The sequence below is a fragment of the Rousettus aegyptiacus genome, unplaced genomic scaffold (assembly GCF_014176215.1).
Source record: "Rousettus aegyptiacus isolate mRouAeg1 unplaced genomic scaffold, mRouAeg1.p scaffold_m13_p_12, whole genome shotgun sequence".
NCBI classification, from domain to species: domain Eukaryota; kingdom Metazoa; phylum Chordata; class Mammalia; order Chiroptera; family Pteropodidae; genus Rousettus; species Rousettus aegyptiacus.
The window spans coordinates 43,629,616-43,643,783 of NW_023416287.1; the positions used below are offsets into that span (position 1 = coordinate 43,629,616).

Genomic DNA, 14,168 nt, shown 5'->3' on the forward strand with positions numbered 1-14,168 from the left:
TATTCCTACTCTTAGAACAGTGCCTGGCACACAGGAGATCCCCAGGCACTATGTTGATGAATGAAGAGTGACCCTGCACTGGAGAAGCCCACAGGCTAACAGGCAGGCAGGTATAGATTAGGCAGTGATAACACAGCAGGCTGAATGCAATTCAGAGGGGTTGAGGCGGCACCATGGAGATTCTGCCCACTGAAGTCTGGGCAGACTTCCCAGAGCAGTGGTGTTTGGCCTGGGCTTTCAGGGACAGATGGGCATAGCTTGGTAGGCTGAGGAACTTGGGGGGCTATTCTGCGTGAGATGGCAAGCCTACACAGAGGGCTGGAGTCAAGGAAGTACGGAAATAGAACCAGGTGTGGAGCAGGGACTAGGAGGTTGGAGGAAACGAAGGTAGTGCAGGATTTGTCTGCTGTGACCACTGCCCACATCCTGTACTAGGGTGTCCTATGGACCTGGGTCTCGTGCTTGCAGTCTGGAGCCTGTTTTGGCCAAGGGGAGTCTGATTGGTCCCAGAGCTCCCCTTGGCTGGCACGCCAGGTGCCAGGTGAGTGTTGGTGGCACTGAGACAATGATTTCTGCAGCTGGAGCCCAGCTTCAAGATTCATGGGTTTCATGAGCTTTGTTTCTTACTCCTGACCAGGTGGTGAAGAAGGTCAAGTCCATGCAGATGTTCCATATGCCTGTCACCTCAGCCATGCAAGGAGATCGGCTGGGCATCTGTGTCACCCAGTTTGACCCTAAGCTGCTGGAGCGTGGCCTGGTGTGTGCCCCTGAGTCCCTGCAAACCGTCTATGCAGCCCTCATCTCCGTAGAGAAGATCTCATATTTCCGAGGGCCCCTGCAGACCAAGGCCAAGTTCCACATCACAGTGGGCCATGAGACAGTCATGGGTCGATTGATGTTCTTTAGCCCTGACCCTGACAGCTTTGACCACGAGCCTATGCTAGACACCTTTGACTTTTCCCAAGAATACTTGTTCCAGGAACAGTACCTCTGCAAGGATATGGAACCAGCAGTGACAGATAGTGGCCAGGCCAACGAGAAGGCAGGCCAGGCCACAGAAAGCCGCTGCCCCCGGCAGCAGTGGGCCCTCGTAGAGTTTGAGAAGCCTGTAACCTGCCCTCGGCTATGCCTAGTGATCGGCTCCAGGCTGGATGCTGATATTCACGCCAACATGTGCCGGCTGGCCTTCCATGGTGTCCTGCTGCATGGGTTTGAGGACAAGAACTATGCTGAGAGCCTCCTGCCTAGGCTCAGAGTGTACAAGCTGAAGCACAAGCATGGCCTCGTAGAGCGGGTAAGCAGCCCCTCCTGCCCATTACTCTTCTGTTGCTCTCGGGTGGCTGGGCTGGACAGCTTGGCATCCCAGACGAAAGCCAGGAAGGCCTCAGAGACCTCTTGTCCCAGCCTCTGAAATTTTTAGACAAGGAAACTGAGGCCTGCAGTGGTTGAATGGCCCAAATTCTTTCAACCCATCAGTTATCATGCTGGGGCCTAAACCCAGGTTGGGGAGCCCACTGTATTTACCACAGCCCAACCATCCCTGCCCTCCTCTTACTTAGGTGGTGGAGATGCCCACATAGCGCACAGCAAGCCTGGCTTCTCAGGTAAGCCAGTTTCAGCTGGTAACATTTCACCTGGGCTAACAGCCAGCGATGTCAGGGGCCTTCCTGACCTTTGGATGGGAGACTGGGCCCTGCCCTATCATCCTGATGCCAGGCCCTGGCTCTCATGTCCTCAGTGAGGTCTGAGCCTCCATCAGGCAGAGTGGCTGCCATATCTTCCTCTAGCCAGTCATGTCACAGGAGGGGGCATGGCTGATCATGCAGGCCAGGCTGGGTCAAGTCTATCCTCAGCCTGTGAGGTGGGGAAATAGTGGCTAATGGTGGCAAGGGATGCCAGAGAGCAAGAGAGGAGAAGATGACACAGGGCACAGTCCAGGCTGCTGGCTTTCTGGGGTACTTGATGTCACTGGAGGCAGGTCTTAAGTATATGGGTGAGTCAGTCTAGTTTTTAGGCTTGTCATTATGGTGGACAGACTGGTTCCCTGAGAGAGCCTACAAAGGGTCCCATAGCCCTGGAAACCTCTTCATTTGTCCCTGAGAGTCTGAGTGGGAATTCATGCCTGCCATGCCTCAAATGAGTGAATGACCATGCAAACCTCACTGTCCCTGGGGATGGCTGGCTGCCTGGATGAGGGCCTGTGCAGGTCAGGGATGGCTATGGGTAGGCCTGGGACTGGGCTTTAGTTGACCAAGCATAGCAATGCTGAGACTCCAGTGTTGAGTAGCTCAAACTCCTAGTTGGGTGTGCCCCAAGGCTCTCAGCGGGCCCTGAAGTTCTGTTCCTCAGACAGTGGGATGAGGTCACCCCTCTGGTCTAGCCCTGCCAAAGTCAGTGCAGGCTCCAGTGCAATGTCAGATACATACTGAGCAGGGGCTTAGGAGAAGGTGCCAGGGCCTTTGGCATTAGACGGTGTTGGGGTTTCCATCACCCACCACCCTCTCTGTCCCCCTCCTTCTTCCAGATCCCCAGATTTTTTCCTCTGGAACTCTGTCATCGCAGATCCTTCCCATCTCCTCCTAATAGTCTCAGAGCACTCAAGCCCTTTCCTTCTTCCTCTCCCACTGCTGTACCTAACCCACCCTCGGGAGGGGACATGAGAAGCAGTCCCTTCCTTACTTGTCCACTGGTCCAGAATTCAGGATCCCCAGCTCCATGAGCACAGCCTTCCAGCTCAGCCAGGCAGAAGGTTGCTATGTGTGGATCCTGGAGCTGGGTCTACATCCTACCTGCCATTCTCCGGACAGGGGACTATCTTCTGTGAATGTTAGTTTTCTCATCTGCAGAGCGGTGGCATATGCCTAAGTTCCTGGGATTGCTGGGAAGTGTGGAGGGCCAACCTGGGAAGTGGGGGCCTGTGCAAATGCTCCATCAGCCATAGGCCAGCCCTGAGACGCTGGCTCATTCTGAAGATGATAAAGCATGCATCACTCATTTATCTAGCTTGTTTTATTAGCAGCATTATGAAGTATAATTACTCTGTGGTGACATATATATTGTGGAGTAATGCCCCACTTGGTGTGTTCATGAATATAATTGCCCTGATACAGGCCTGTCAGTGGTGGGGCAGTAGTCATCTCCCTCAAGGACAGGAGTATGGGTTTGTGAGGAGCAAATATACACACTGCTGAAATGACTCAAGCTAAAGTGTCCTTGCTGGGAGATTTTCCTTTCCAGTAAGGTTGGTAAGGCATTGAACTTGGGGATCAGACAGAGAGAGCACAAACCTAGCTGTGCTCTGCAACACTTGCATACCTTGGACGGCCGTTTTATCTCAGCATCTTCGTTCGTTCAGAAGCGAACTGTTGACCTCATAGGGTTATGTCTAAGGAGCCCCCCTATCATAGGACATCATATATAAGAGCTGACTTTAGTGCAGGTGCAACAGAAAGGGTGGGCTAGTTGTGAGGGGTGTCCTTTTTTGCTATCAGCAGGACCCAGAATGCCCAGAGATTGTCAGATCACTTGGTTGACCATGGTCTAGGCTGTATAGCAGACTAGGCAGATGTGCAGGCCTGGGCTTCAGTACTACCCTTTCTACCCTAGTGTGGAAATGGGGCAGTCATGAGACTTCCCTACACCTGGAGACTGTCACCATGTTGCCCTATGGGATGAGATGAGAGAGTGTGTAAGGGCCCGAGATTAGTGCTTGGTTCCTAACTCTGTGCTTGCTGTTTTCATGATTAATACTTTTTAAACTCTTAGAGTGAAAGTATAAATCCTGGAGCTTGGGGCCTGAGTGGTATTTCACTCCTTTCCCCAGGGCTTTCTTATCCTTCTCTGAAGCACAGGGGCCAGTCAGGAGCCACCCAAGGCTGATGGAAGTGGCATGTGGTTTAACTCGTTGGTGTCAAAGCTCCACGTTTGGGCAACTGGTCTTGCCTCACTTCTAATCATCTTACAAGCTGGTTTTCTGTGGATTCTCTTTCTGAACTGCTCTAATCAAACACAGTGTAATTAACTCACTACTAGAAGTGGCTTTCCTTGCCGAGCAACAAATGAGCCACTTGGAAACTGATTTTGGTTGCAGCTTCATTCTCGTTTTTTATTTTTGTGAAGAAATTATGCTGTGATGAAATATACCATTTGAAATTTTCTCATTTGTCTGACTATTGTTTTTCCGTGAGCTGAGAACATTGCGATGTCAGTGTATGCTGTATTCTGTCAGCAGAGCCAATAACAAACACAATATCTTGCTATGTAATTCGATAAAATAGTATCCATACCCCATGGAACTTTAAAAGTGTGACATTAGAAGTCCACTTTTTCTGTTTTGACTATGCCCCAGTGGATGCGCACTGGTAATACAAGTAAATAACTAAAACGTGTACCTGGAAGTCTCTGTTGCAACTGTTTACCTCTGCTGCGTAGACAAGATGGAAATGAGTGGGTGTGGCTGAGTGCCAGTAAACTTTACTTATGGACACTGGAATTTGAATTTCCTATAGTTTTCATACATCATGAAATAGTCTTGATGTTTTTCAACCCATTGGAAAATATAAAAGCCATTCTTAGCTTAAAGGCCATACAAAAACAGATAATGGGCAGAATTTGGCCCTCTAGCTATAGTTTGTTGACCCCTAATCTAAATGGTAAATAAGAGTCTTGAAATAGAGTACACATCCTACAAGGAAAGGTCTGACATCACCTATAGCTAGCTACAAGTCTTCTGCTCTCTGCATTCCCTAGGAGTCAAGTCCTAGGGGGCGGGGCTCAAGTTCACAGAGCCAGTCCAAAGGTCTCACCCCAGCAGAGAGAAGGGAAATGAAGGTGTTCTAGGGAGAGAAGTAAGGGAATTAGAATGTATTGGTCTGAGGGAAATCATTACTATCCCATTTTCAAGTAAAAATATAGAAATGTGTATAAGATTATGAACACGGAGAAAGGGAAAGAAACTACGAATGGAATGAAAAAGTATAGTAGAGCTTCCACATTCACAGAGGGAAAAACTAGAATGAATTTGATTAAACCAACAAAAATAAGGAAAACAAGAACATTGTTCATAAATAATAGCAAAAACAGAAGGAACAAAATTAAGCATCAGTCATACTAAAAGTGAATGGCTGAGTTATCTTATTTAAACACAGAGACTGATAGATTGGATAAAAACACAGAATCTAGTAATATACTATTTATAAGAAACAAAGTGATAAAGGTTAAGAATAGAAAGATGGACAAAAAGATGTCAGGTGACAATAAACAAAAAAAAGCATGAGTAGTAATATTAATTTCATTAATATCATCATGTAATGATAGAAAACACAGTTACAAACTTGTGAGCACAAAACCTATTAGAAATTCAAGGAGAATTTGATTAGAAAAGTGGAATGATAATTACCGTGGGATACTTTACAGTGCATATTTCAGAATCTGACAGACGTACTAGACAGCAGATAAAGACAAAGAGGCATACCGTCATTATGCCTGATTTCTAGATAGGCAGGTAGGAACCCTGTATCCCTCGAATAGAGATTATATACTTTTTCCTATGTCTATAGGAAAACCAAGTATTCAGCAGTAGTCATTCAAAAAAAATTGTACAATACTATGTACTGTTTTCAGGGCCAGAGATATAACAATGAGTTAAGAAAGGCAAAATCCCTACTCTCGTGGCATTTAGTTTCTATGAAATATTATGTTATCTAGATTCTAATTGTGTGGCCACAGAGAAAACCTGAAGGGATTTTTTGAAAGTAGGAATCATGAACCATTGAAACTAGAAATGAAGAATTTATATATAGGCAAGGACATAGAGCTATAGATTTATTGTGTGTGTGTGTTCATTAATTCTCTCATATATTTTCTGCTTGGAAATTAGCAAACAGTAAATTGCTATTCATTTGATTAAGACCACTTCTCATATTATTATATAATGTTGAATCCCTTAGTAATAATCTTTTTTTTTTATTTTTCAGTTTTCTGACAGTCCTTTGATTACAGAGAGTCTTAGATTCCCACAAAGGGACTTGCACATAGGGCCAAGATTCAGACCCTTCCATAGTAGCAGTATACAACTAGGAATTCAGTGCATTTTCTTCATTGTATTTACTTTTACCATCAGGTTCCTGTTTATGACAAGCCAGTCTAGTTTTCTCTTTAGGGTATCATGTGAAGTTTCCCTTTTAAGCATATGTATTTAAAGAAAACTATTGGGTAAATAATAGTACGAGTGTGCAAAGATCTGGTGAAAATGATGAGAAGTGAAGAGTTTGTCACAGCTGAGACTGGGAGCTGCAGGACCATGTCCCTAGAGGTCCGTGCACCTTCGCCACATGCAGATTCAGGCCAGTGACTCCTCTCTTAGTGAGCCCAAGACAGGGTCTGATAGGAAATGGGGTCTTCCTAGAACAGGACAGACTCATGCCTATAACAGAGTGACATTCAGAGAGCTACAGAGGCCAGAAGAGGAACAAGGAACTCTGCTGAAGTGGGAGGAGGTTTTCTGGCCAGAGAAAAGCATAAAGAGTTGGTCACCTTTGATCTGCGCCTTGTTACTGGTCAGTCATTGAGGGCAGGGGAGGGGGGAGGAAGGGGGATGGATGAGAGGGGTGTCTCAGGTCCAGGCACTCTTTCTGGAGAGGCACAGAGCTGCCATGCCTGGCCTCGGCCATTTGTGAAAGGACTCTCAGCCCAGGATGCCTAGCAGCTGGAGGGCAGGGGACAGGAGCTCCAAGAAGCAGGTAGGGCCTGCTACTGAAGCCAGGCTCTTCATCCCTGAACAGGGAAAATGCTGCAGCCTGGGGTCTAGGGAAGACTAGGCTCCTTTGTTCAACTTGTGCTGAAAAATCCTCTGAGCAGGGCCAGAGAGGCTGTCCACTCAAGGTCCCTAGCCATGCCGTTCTCACCTAGCCTTCTGGTCTCACCCTGAGCTCCACCACCACTGGGTTGGCTTGAGTCATCTGGCTATCAGCAAAGTCACTTAGTCTGTGGGGCACATGGGGGCTTAATGCCAGGGACAGTGAGTGCTCTGCACCCCTGCCTGCTTCATTTCACACCTATTGCCACACTCCAGAAGACCCTCCTTGCCTCCACGTCCAGCTGCCTCCCTCTCTGCTCCTGCAGCTTGCACAGCTCCACCCAAGTCATTTTCTACGAAACAAAGGTGTTCATGCCGGCTCACCTCGTTTCTTTCAGCCCACCTTTCCACCAGGACAAAGACGATACTGATACCTGAGCATCCTACCATTTGCCTGCCACTAATTGTGAAGTTGGGCGCTAAGGCATGGCAGGCCAGGGAGGCAGGCAGGTGGGGCCAGGTGGATGCTTTCTTGAGACCAGGGCTGGAGGAGATGGACAGGGCCAAGCAGATGCCCGGATTCTTCTTGTAGCAAGATCAGGCCAGGAGTGCTAGTCATCCTGGGTCTGGCATCCATTGGCACCATGTGGGAAGGCCTGAGGGCCAGGCCAGAGGAGCCTATGGCATTGCCCCAACCAAGTGTAAACAGACGGACACTGCCAGGAGTGCTGGCCAGCTTCGAAGTTGGAGGCAGTGCTGCTTCCCAGCCCCAGGCTTGCCCACTGTGCTTCTGATTACTTGTTAAATGTGTCCAGGGTACTAGGAAGGTGCTGGCTGAGGTTCAGGTCAGCCTGTGACTGCCTCTGGTGAGCAAGGATTCCTCACCGTCCTTCCTGAGCAGGAGCCATCCAGCTGGCTTGGTGGCCCCAGATGAGCAGCTTTAGTACCCCAGCCCCTGGAGGAAGCAGCATTGCAGTCCAACTGGCCACTTGGCTCACTGCTGCCCTTCATTCCCCTATGCCCCTGTTAGCAGGTGGAAGGCTGTGTCAGCTCCCAGGCCACTCTAGAAAACAGGTGCACCTAAAACAGAGACTGAGAAGGTACTCTCATTAGGGAGAAGATCAGATGGCTGTCCTAGTGTTCTGGCCCTAGCCCAAACCCTTGGACTCTCTTCCCATACAGATGTCAGCATCAATAGCTGAGTCTTGCTTGACATGGTAGAAAGAGCTGGCTCTGGAGACCAATGCACTGAGCAGGTGCTGTCTTGGCCTGGCCATGGACAAGTCTCTCTCCCAGAACCTGTTTCTTCTTTAAAAGAGCTGTGGTAGGGAGTGAATGTGCAAAAGGCCAGGATGGGGCCTGGTATATAGTAAGTGCTCAGTAAAATGTCTAATTTTTTTTTTTCTCCAGGAAAATGCAGCTGCCTTTAGGAGCTGTGCCTTGGTACCTCTTGATCAGCCACTGACAGGAACTTTTACCTGCACAGGTGCCTGGGTAATGGAAAATAGAAACAGGGAGGCATTCAATGGGGGTAAGAGGTCTTGAGGGTGGAGGGAATTAGGAAGCCTGTCTTTTCATTAATGGACAGGGTACCTGCTCAGTGATGGCTGGCCCAGGTTTGAGAAAGACAGCCCTGGCTAGTCTAAGAACTGGTTGTAGGCAGCAGTGGGCCCACTCCTCCACAGGAGGGCACCCTCTGTGATGCCCAGACAGTGACCCACCGTAGGCCTCCTCACCCTGGGCCTCTGGAACCTGCTTGACAAAATGAAATGAACTGAAGGCTATTGTTTTCCTAGACTTACCCCAGAGGATTTCAATCAGACGGATCCTCACTGACAGCGTACTTTCACATCAAAAATCCCATGCCTTCCTTACATCAATCTTGGAAGTGGATACATTTGTCTTGTTTCACAGGAGAGAACACTGAGGCTCAGAGGAGTGACTTGACTTGCCCATGGTCCCACTGTGGCCCTGTACTGGGCTCGTTTTGGTGAAATGTTCTCTATACCAAACCAGAATGGTACCAGAACATTATCATCATCTCAGGAACTCTTGGGGAAGTTGTCAACCCTGGTGGTCTTCACGTGCCCTGGAAGAGTTAACACCTCATTTGTGGAAGGACCTAAGAGAGGACTTTTATTGGGGAAGGGAAGTTGGGGTAGGAGGGGAGACCTGAGGGCAGCCCCTGGCAGGTAGTCTGTACCAAGCACTTGTTAGCACCTTTGCTTTTCTTCAGCAGACTCCCTAAGTCTCTATGTCTCGTGGTTACTGGGTATGTTAGAAGATCCCCTGTCCCAGATGGTGCTTCCATTCTCCACTTTAGCTTCTCCCAGTTTGAAATTCTGCTAGTTGAGATTCTTTCCTTTGGTGGTTATTGTGCTACCAAGTCTTTGGTGTTCTTGCCAACATCAGCGCCCCTAATCCTGACAATAGCCTTTTTCAGAGGAAGAAACTGAGGTTTAGAGAAGTCGCTTGCCCAAGGTCATAGAGCTGGAAGAGACAGAAGCAGGACTCAAACATTTCCATCCCCTTCTCTTGGTTTAGTCTTCCTCACAGCCAACCCCACCAAACGCTCTATTTCACAGCCTGCTGCTCCTCTTTCCTGGGTGCCAGTTCTCCCATTTGAATTAGAATAGTTGTTTCTGAACTTGTGTAATTCCCAAGCCTCGTCATGGGAGCCAGGCCCTGAGAGAGACGCACACATGTAAAACATAATTATGTGCAGTGGCAGCCAAGTTCCCACTCAAAAGCTAGGGACAGTGGGGACTCAACTGGCATGTAAGTAAGAGCCTGGCTTCCACAGGCAGCCAGTGACTGCCAATGACCGAAGGCTAATAAATGAAGCAAATTACTCATGCAAACAGTGAAAGTCCTCCCCTTAGAGCTATTGTAGCTGTGCTGGCCCCATTTCAACATTGCTCCCCAAGAGCAAGGCCTGCTGAGCAAATCCCACATGTGTTCCCTTTGGCTTGACATCACAATGATTGATTTCAAAATGAAAAACCTCCAACTGTTCTCTGAAAGTTATTCCTTGTTGGATATATTGATGTCTGATCTCTGAGGTCTCTTCTTTAGTTAGAAGAGTCTGTAATTTGGAGAGGAGCCCAACTATTGTACATGTGCATGTGCACACACATTTTCTAGAGATGGATAGGGCCAAAGCCATTTCCCTGGTTCCCTGCCTTCAACACCCAGAAGAGATGATGACCCCAGGTCTTCCCGAAGCTCTTTGGAGATGCAGGCCTCACAGCCTCCATCAGGAAGGGCTGTTGTCCATCTCCCAACCAGATTTTTAATCCAGTGAGGTTTCATGCAGCAGACATTTGATGAGTCCCCTCTTAGCACCCACCCCATCCCCAACCCCAGTAATTTCTGGAGGGGGTTTGTTCTGGGATGTAGAAACGAGCTTAGGCCAGGTCCTTGCCTTTTAGGACTCCCCTGTCCCTTCCAGTTGGGGCAGCTGGTGCAGGCAAGCTCTGGCTGTGCTTGGACACCCCAACACAGGCTTTGCTCCCACCACTCCTACTGTAGCCCTCTGCCTCAGGATTCTGCAGCTGGCAGGGTGCTGTGGAAGAATGCTTTGTTAGCCAGCAAGGTCTGCTCATATCTGTAGGGCAGCAGCCAGTGGGTTTGGGGCAAAGGCCACCACCTGCTGCTGCCCTGTGGTCCTGTGTGGTATAGCTAGGGAAGCCCCAAGGAGGCAGTGTGGGGCAGCAGAGGCCCCATGTGAATCCGCAGCAACTTTCTTCCCTCAAATTGTAGATGGGAGCTTGATGCCCACACAGGTTAGGCCACAGGCCAGTCCCCAAGGCCACTAGACTGGGGCTTTGAGACCAGGCAGTCTTGCTCCAGAGCCCCAGCTCTGACACACTGTGCGAACAGAAGTTGACCATGCCCACCAGTCTGCTCTTAGATCCTTTCGTCTTTCTTCACACCTGGCCCCAACCTTTTAGCCTTTGCCCTCAGTGTTCTCTTATCTTTAGTATGCCACATTTTCCCAAATACAGAGGCCTGTATTGGAACTGGTTACTTGGAATTCACCAGCACCACAGATGGGGAAAGCTCACCCTCCCTCCAACCTCATTTTGTAGTTGAGGAGACTGGAGGCCCAGGGAATCAGTATTTCACTTCGCTTGCTTTTCATGTGTTCCATATCTGGTCCACAGCACTGCACAGCCGTGCATCCACTAGACTGGCATATCATCCTTTGACAGGGAGCTGCTTGGGCCTGCCACAGTTCCTGCGGCACACTCCATCCATCCTCCCTCATGCTTCCTTCCTTCCGGACCGCCCATGGGGGTTGGGTCCCTGTACTTGCAGATCAGATCATCCAGGAGCGTGGGGTTTCAGGAGCTGAGACTTGGGGGGATAGAGCCACATGGTGCCCCTGGGCAGGACTTGCAGGTCAGCTTGGGTCCAGCCAGTCACAGCCTGGCTCAGGGGAGCCCAAGGGATGGAGAATGCCATGGCTGGGCTCCTTCACTGCTGCCAGACCTCTGCCTCCCCTTGGCTCTGGTTTCCCGCAGACACCAAGTGGCAGGAAAGGCTGGAGTGTGACTTTGGACAAGTCCTTTAATCTTGCTGAGTTCCTGCAGGACTTTTCTAAAGATTAACTAATAGTGTGGAGGCACCTCTCCCAGAAAGTGGCTGAGGACAACTTGTGGCCTTCATCCGCTGAGGGCCAGGAATCAGAGAGAAGGGATTTGCTGCTGGCTTCTAGCAGGATGCACTCAGGCTGCTATAACATGACATTGTGGACTGTCAGTAGACACGGGGACACCAGTGTTCCTGAGACCAGGTTCTTGGCAGTGTGCTGAAGGCCAGCCTTGCCCCCTCACTGCCTGACCTACATATGAAATCAAAAACACCGAAGGTAGCACCAGGGGACGGGGGGGCATGGCATGGTACCCAATCAGTACTGTTGTTTCTTCTGGCAAAATCATAAGACAAGAGAACAGAAGTGACAGATGCTCTCTTTGAACTTGAAATCCTTTCTAAACGGCCACTCCAGTTCCTGTGAGACTATGAGGCCCACAGCGAGAGGGAGCCCCTCAGGCCCTCCTCAGAGGGTAGAAAAAGCCCATTCGCTCCTCACCTTATCCCAGATGCTTACAAAAATATTGTGGTAATGTAGGTCAGTGAACTGAATGGCACCACACACCAGCAAGATTACAGGCCCTGCCAGCCCACACACCGGCCCACTTGGTCAAATGAGAACATAAACAAAAAGTGCTGAGAGCCCTCCACTTCCCAGCTCCCGGCCTGTGTTTATGTAGTACTTAAACCAACTTTGGGGTCCTCACTGTCTGCCATGAAAGCCCTGAAGCTTTTGAAGTTCCCCTGAAGTTAATAAAATTAGTCTGCCCTCATTGCAAGACCTTTGCTTGGGGAAAAATGGATCTTCCACTGTCTCTATGGTATTTAGCTTTTTAAGTTAATATTTTATAACCAAAAGAATGGAGCGGCAGGGAGGAGATGCAATAAAAAGTCTTATGAAAGGCCTTTTCGCTAATAAGTAGCATGCCTGCTACCACCGGGCTCTAATCAACAGGAAGCCCAGCACCAGGCTGTTGTTCTAATTTGAAAGAGACCAGCATTGGGTGTGCAAGACAGCTAGGCCCAGGGCAGGATTGCCGGGCACCCTTTGATGAGTGTATCCTCCAACCATACATCCACTGGAGTGATTTACTTTTATCCCCAAAGAGCTGAGAGCCACCTTCTCTCACCAGTCTCTCCCTCCCTACCTCCATATCACGTGCATATTTACTAGGACCTGCCATGAGTCAGGGCCTTGCAAGTCTTGGGCCGTTTGGACAGAATTCCCAGTTTGGGAGATAGACTAGCTGTCAGTGATGAGACAAAACAGCTAGGCTCTCAGGGCATGAGGGGCTTGCCCTGGGGAGAGCTAGCTGCCTGAAGGAGGGTATGCCCAAGCTGCGCCAGGAAGAGCATGGGAGAGGAGGGAGAAGGGAAGTGTAATAAAGGTACAGGAGGGAATTTGGGGATGGGGGTGATATACATGTTCAGTGCCTTGATTATGGTGATAGTTTCATCGGTACATACATATATCCTAAACTTCGCAAATTATGTACCTCATAACGATGAACTGCAACTTTAAGCAAACACAATCAGTTGGGGGAGGGCCTATAGGAGTAACTAGGGCTTATGGAAGTTGTCACACTCTGCTTTGCATAATAATGAGAACCCTACAGGAAGAACTCAATGCGTATAATAAAGCTCTATGGTTCTAACTTCCCCTTTCATTAACTTCCTTTTCCCTTATATAAATACCCCTTCATTTTGGCATGCAGGCCAGAGTGTACATGTGGCTTATCATGTCTTCATGCACAGGGTTGAACCCTTTTCCCCAAATAAATCCTTTTGGTGACAAAACACATAGTCAGTATTATTTTTCAGACAACGTTTTGAGGGCTTGTCCAAAATCCAAAGATCTCGGGGGCAGGAAAGCAACTAGGTTCTGGCACTTGACATAGAGAGCTGCTTGGGTTCCCTGCTCGCTCTCTGATTTGGAAGTTTAGAGTGAGTCTTCTGGTATTTAGCTGCCGCTTTTTGCATTTTGAAGCTCTCAGGGCTTTATGCTGGAACTGTTTAGGGGTTTTTGTTTTGTTTTTTGTTTTGTTTTGTTTTGTTTTGTTTTGTTTTGTTTTGTTTCCTCTGTGTGCATGTGTTAAAGAAGGCCTAGCTTGTTTGTCTATCTGTTGTCTGTGAGTACTCGATTTGGCACATTGGCTTGATTTCTTTGGAAACACATTGTCCTTTGAGACTAAACTGGCTTTTGCCTAAAGGTCACTTTGGGGACAGAGATTATTTCTACTGAAATTAGTCAGTTTGGCCCAGTATTAAACTGTGCCATCTCAGAGAGAGGAGTGTCACCCCACTCAGCCTATAACTAGACTCTGAAGGTCAGTTATTTTCCCAGAACTGGCTTTTAAGCTTTTGGCCTGGTACTCTATGATCAGATTGTTCTAGAGTGAGGCTGGCTGGTATCTGACCTGCAAGTTGCTCTACCGTGGCCACCGTAGATTTCATTAATTTGGCCAGTCAACTTGCCTGTACTCTAAATGAGCCACCTAGAAGTAAGATTGCTAAGATTTTTAATTGTCAGCCTTGGCAAATGAGAGGCCCTATGCAAAACTGAAAGACTCCAAACTTCTGCCATTATTGCAAAGAGCCAGGACACTGGAAAAGGGATTGCCATAAGTTTAAGCATTTCAGACACTCTCAGCGTTCTAGCCAGCCTTTTCAAAGTCCTAATTCCCAATGATGGGGCTCTGAGAAACTGCAGGGGCCTTTTCCAATCCTTCTTCTTAAATCAGCTTGGAGAAACTTCTCTTCAAATTGGTAAGGAAAC

General features: G+C 48.5%; 1 protein-coding gene across 8 annotated transcripts in view; it reads left to right on the forward strand.

Annotated features, from left to right (window-relative positions):
* EEFSEC (eukaryotic elongation factor, selenocysteine-tRNA specific) overlaps nucleotides 1–14,168 on the forward strand; it is a 233,985-nt gene that overhangs the window by 171,937 nt on the left and 47,880 nt on the right. For 7 of the 8 annotated variants that reach the window (XM_036229795.1, XM_036229794.1, XM_016132249.2 and 4 more), the window contains one exon: nucleotides 638–1,294. In XM_036229795.1, coding sequence (XP_036085688.1) covers nucleotides 638–1,294 — 657 coding nt within the window. Of the gene's footprint in view, nucleotides 1–637; nucleotides 1,295–8,206; nucleotides 8,283–14,168 lie in introns of all 8 variants that reach the window. The other variant, XM_016132245.2, reaches the window with a different exon arrangement.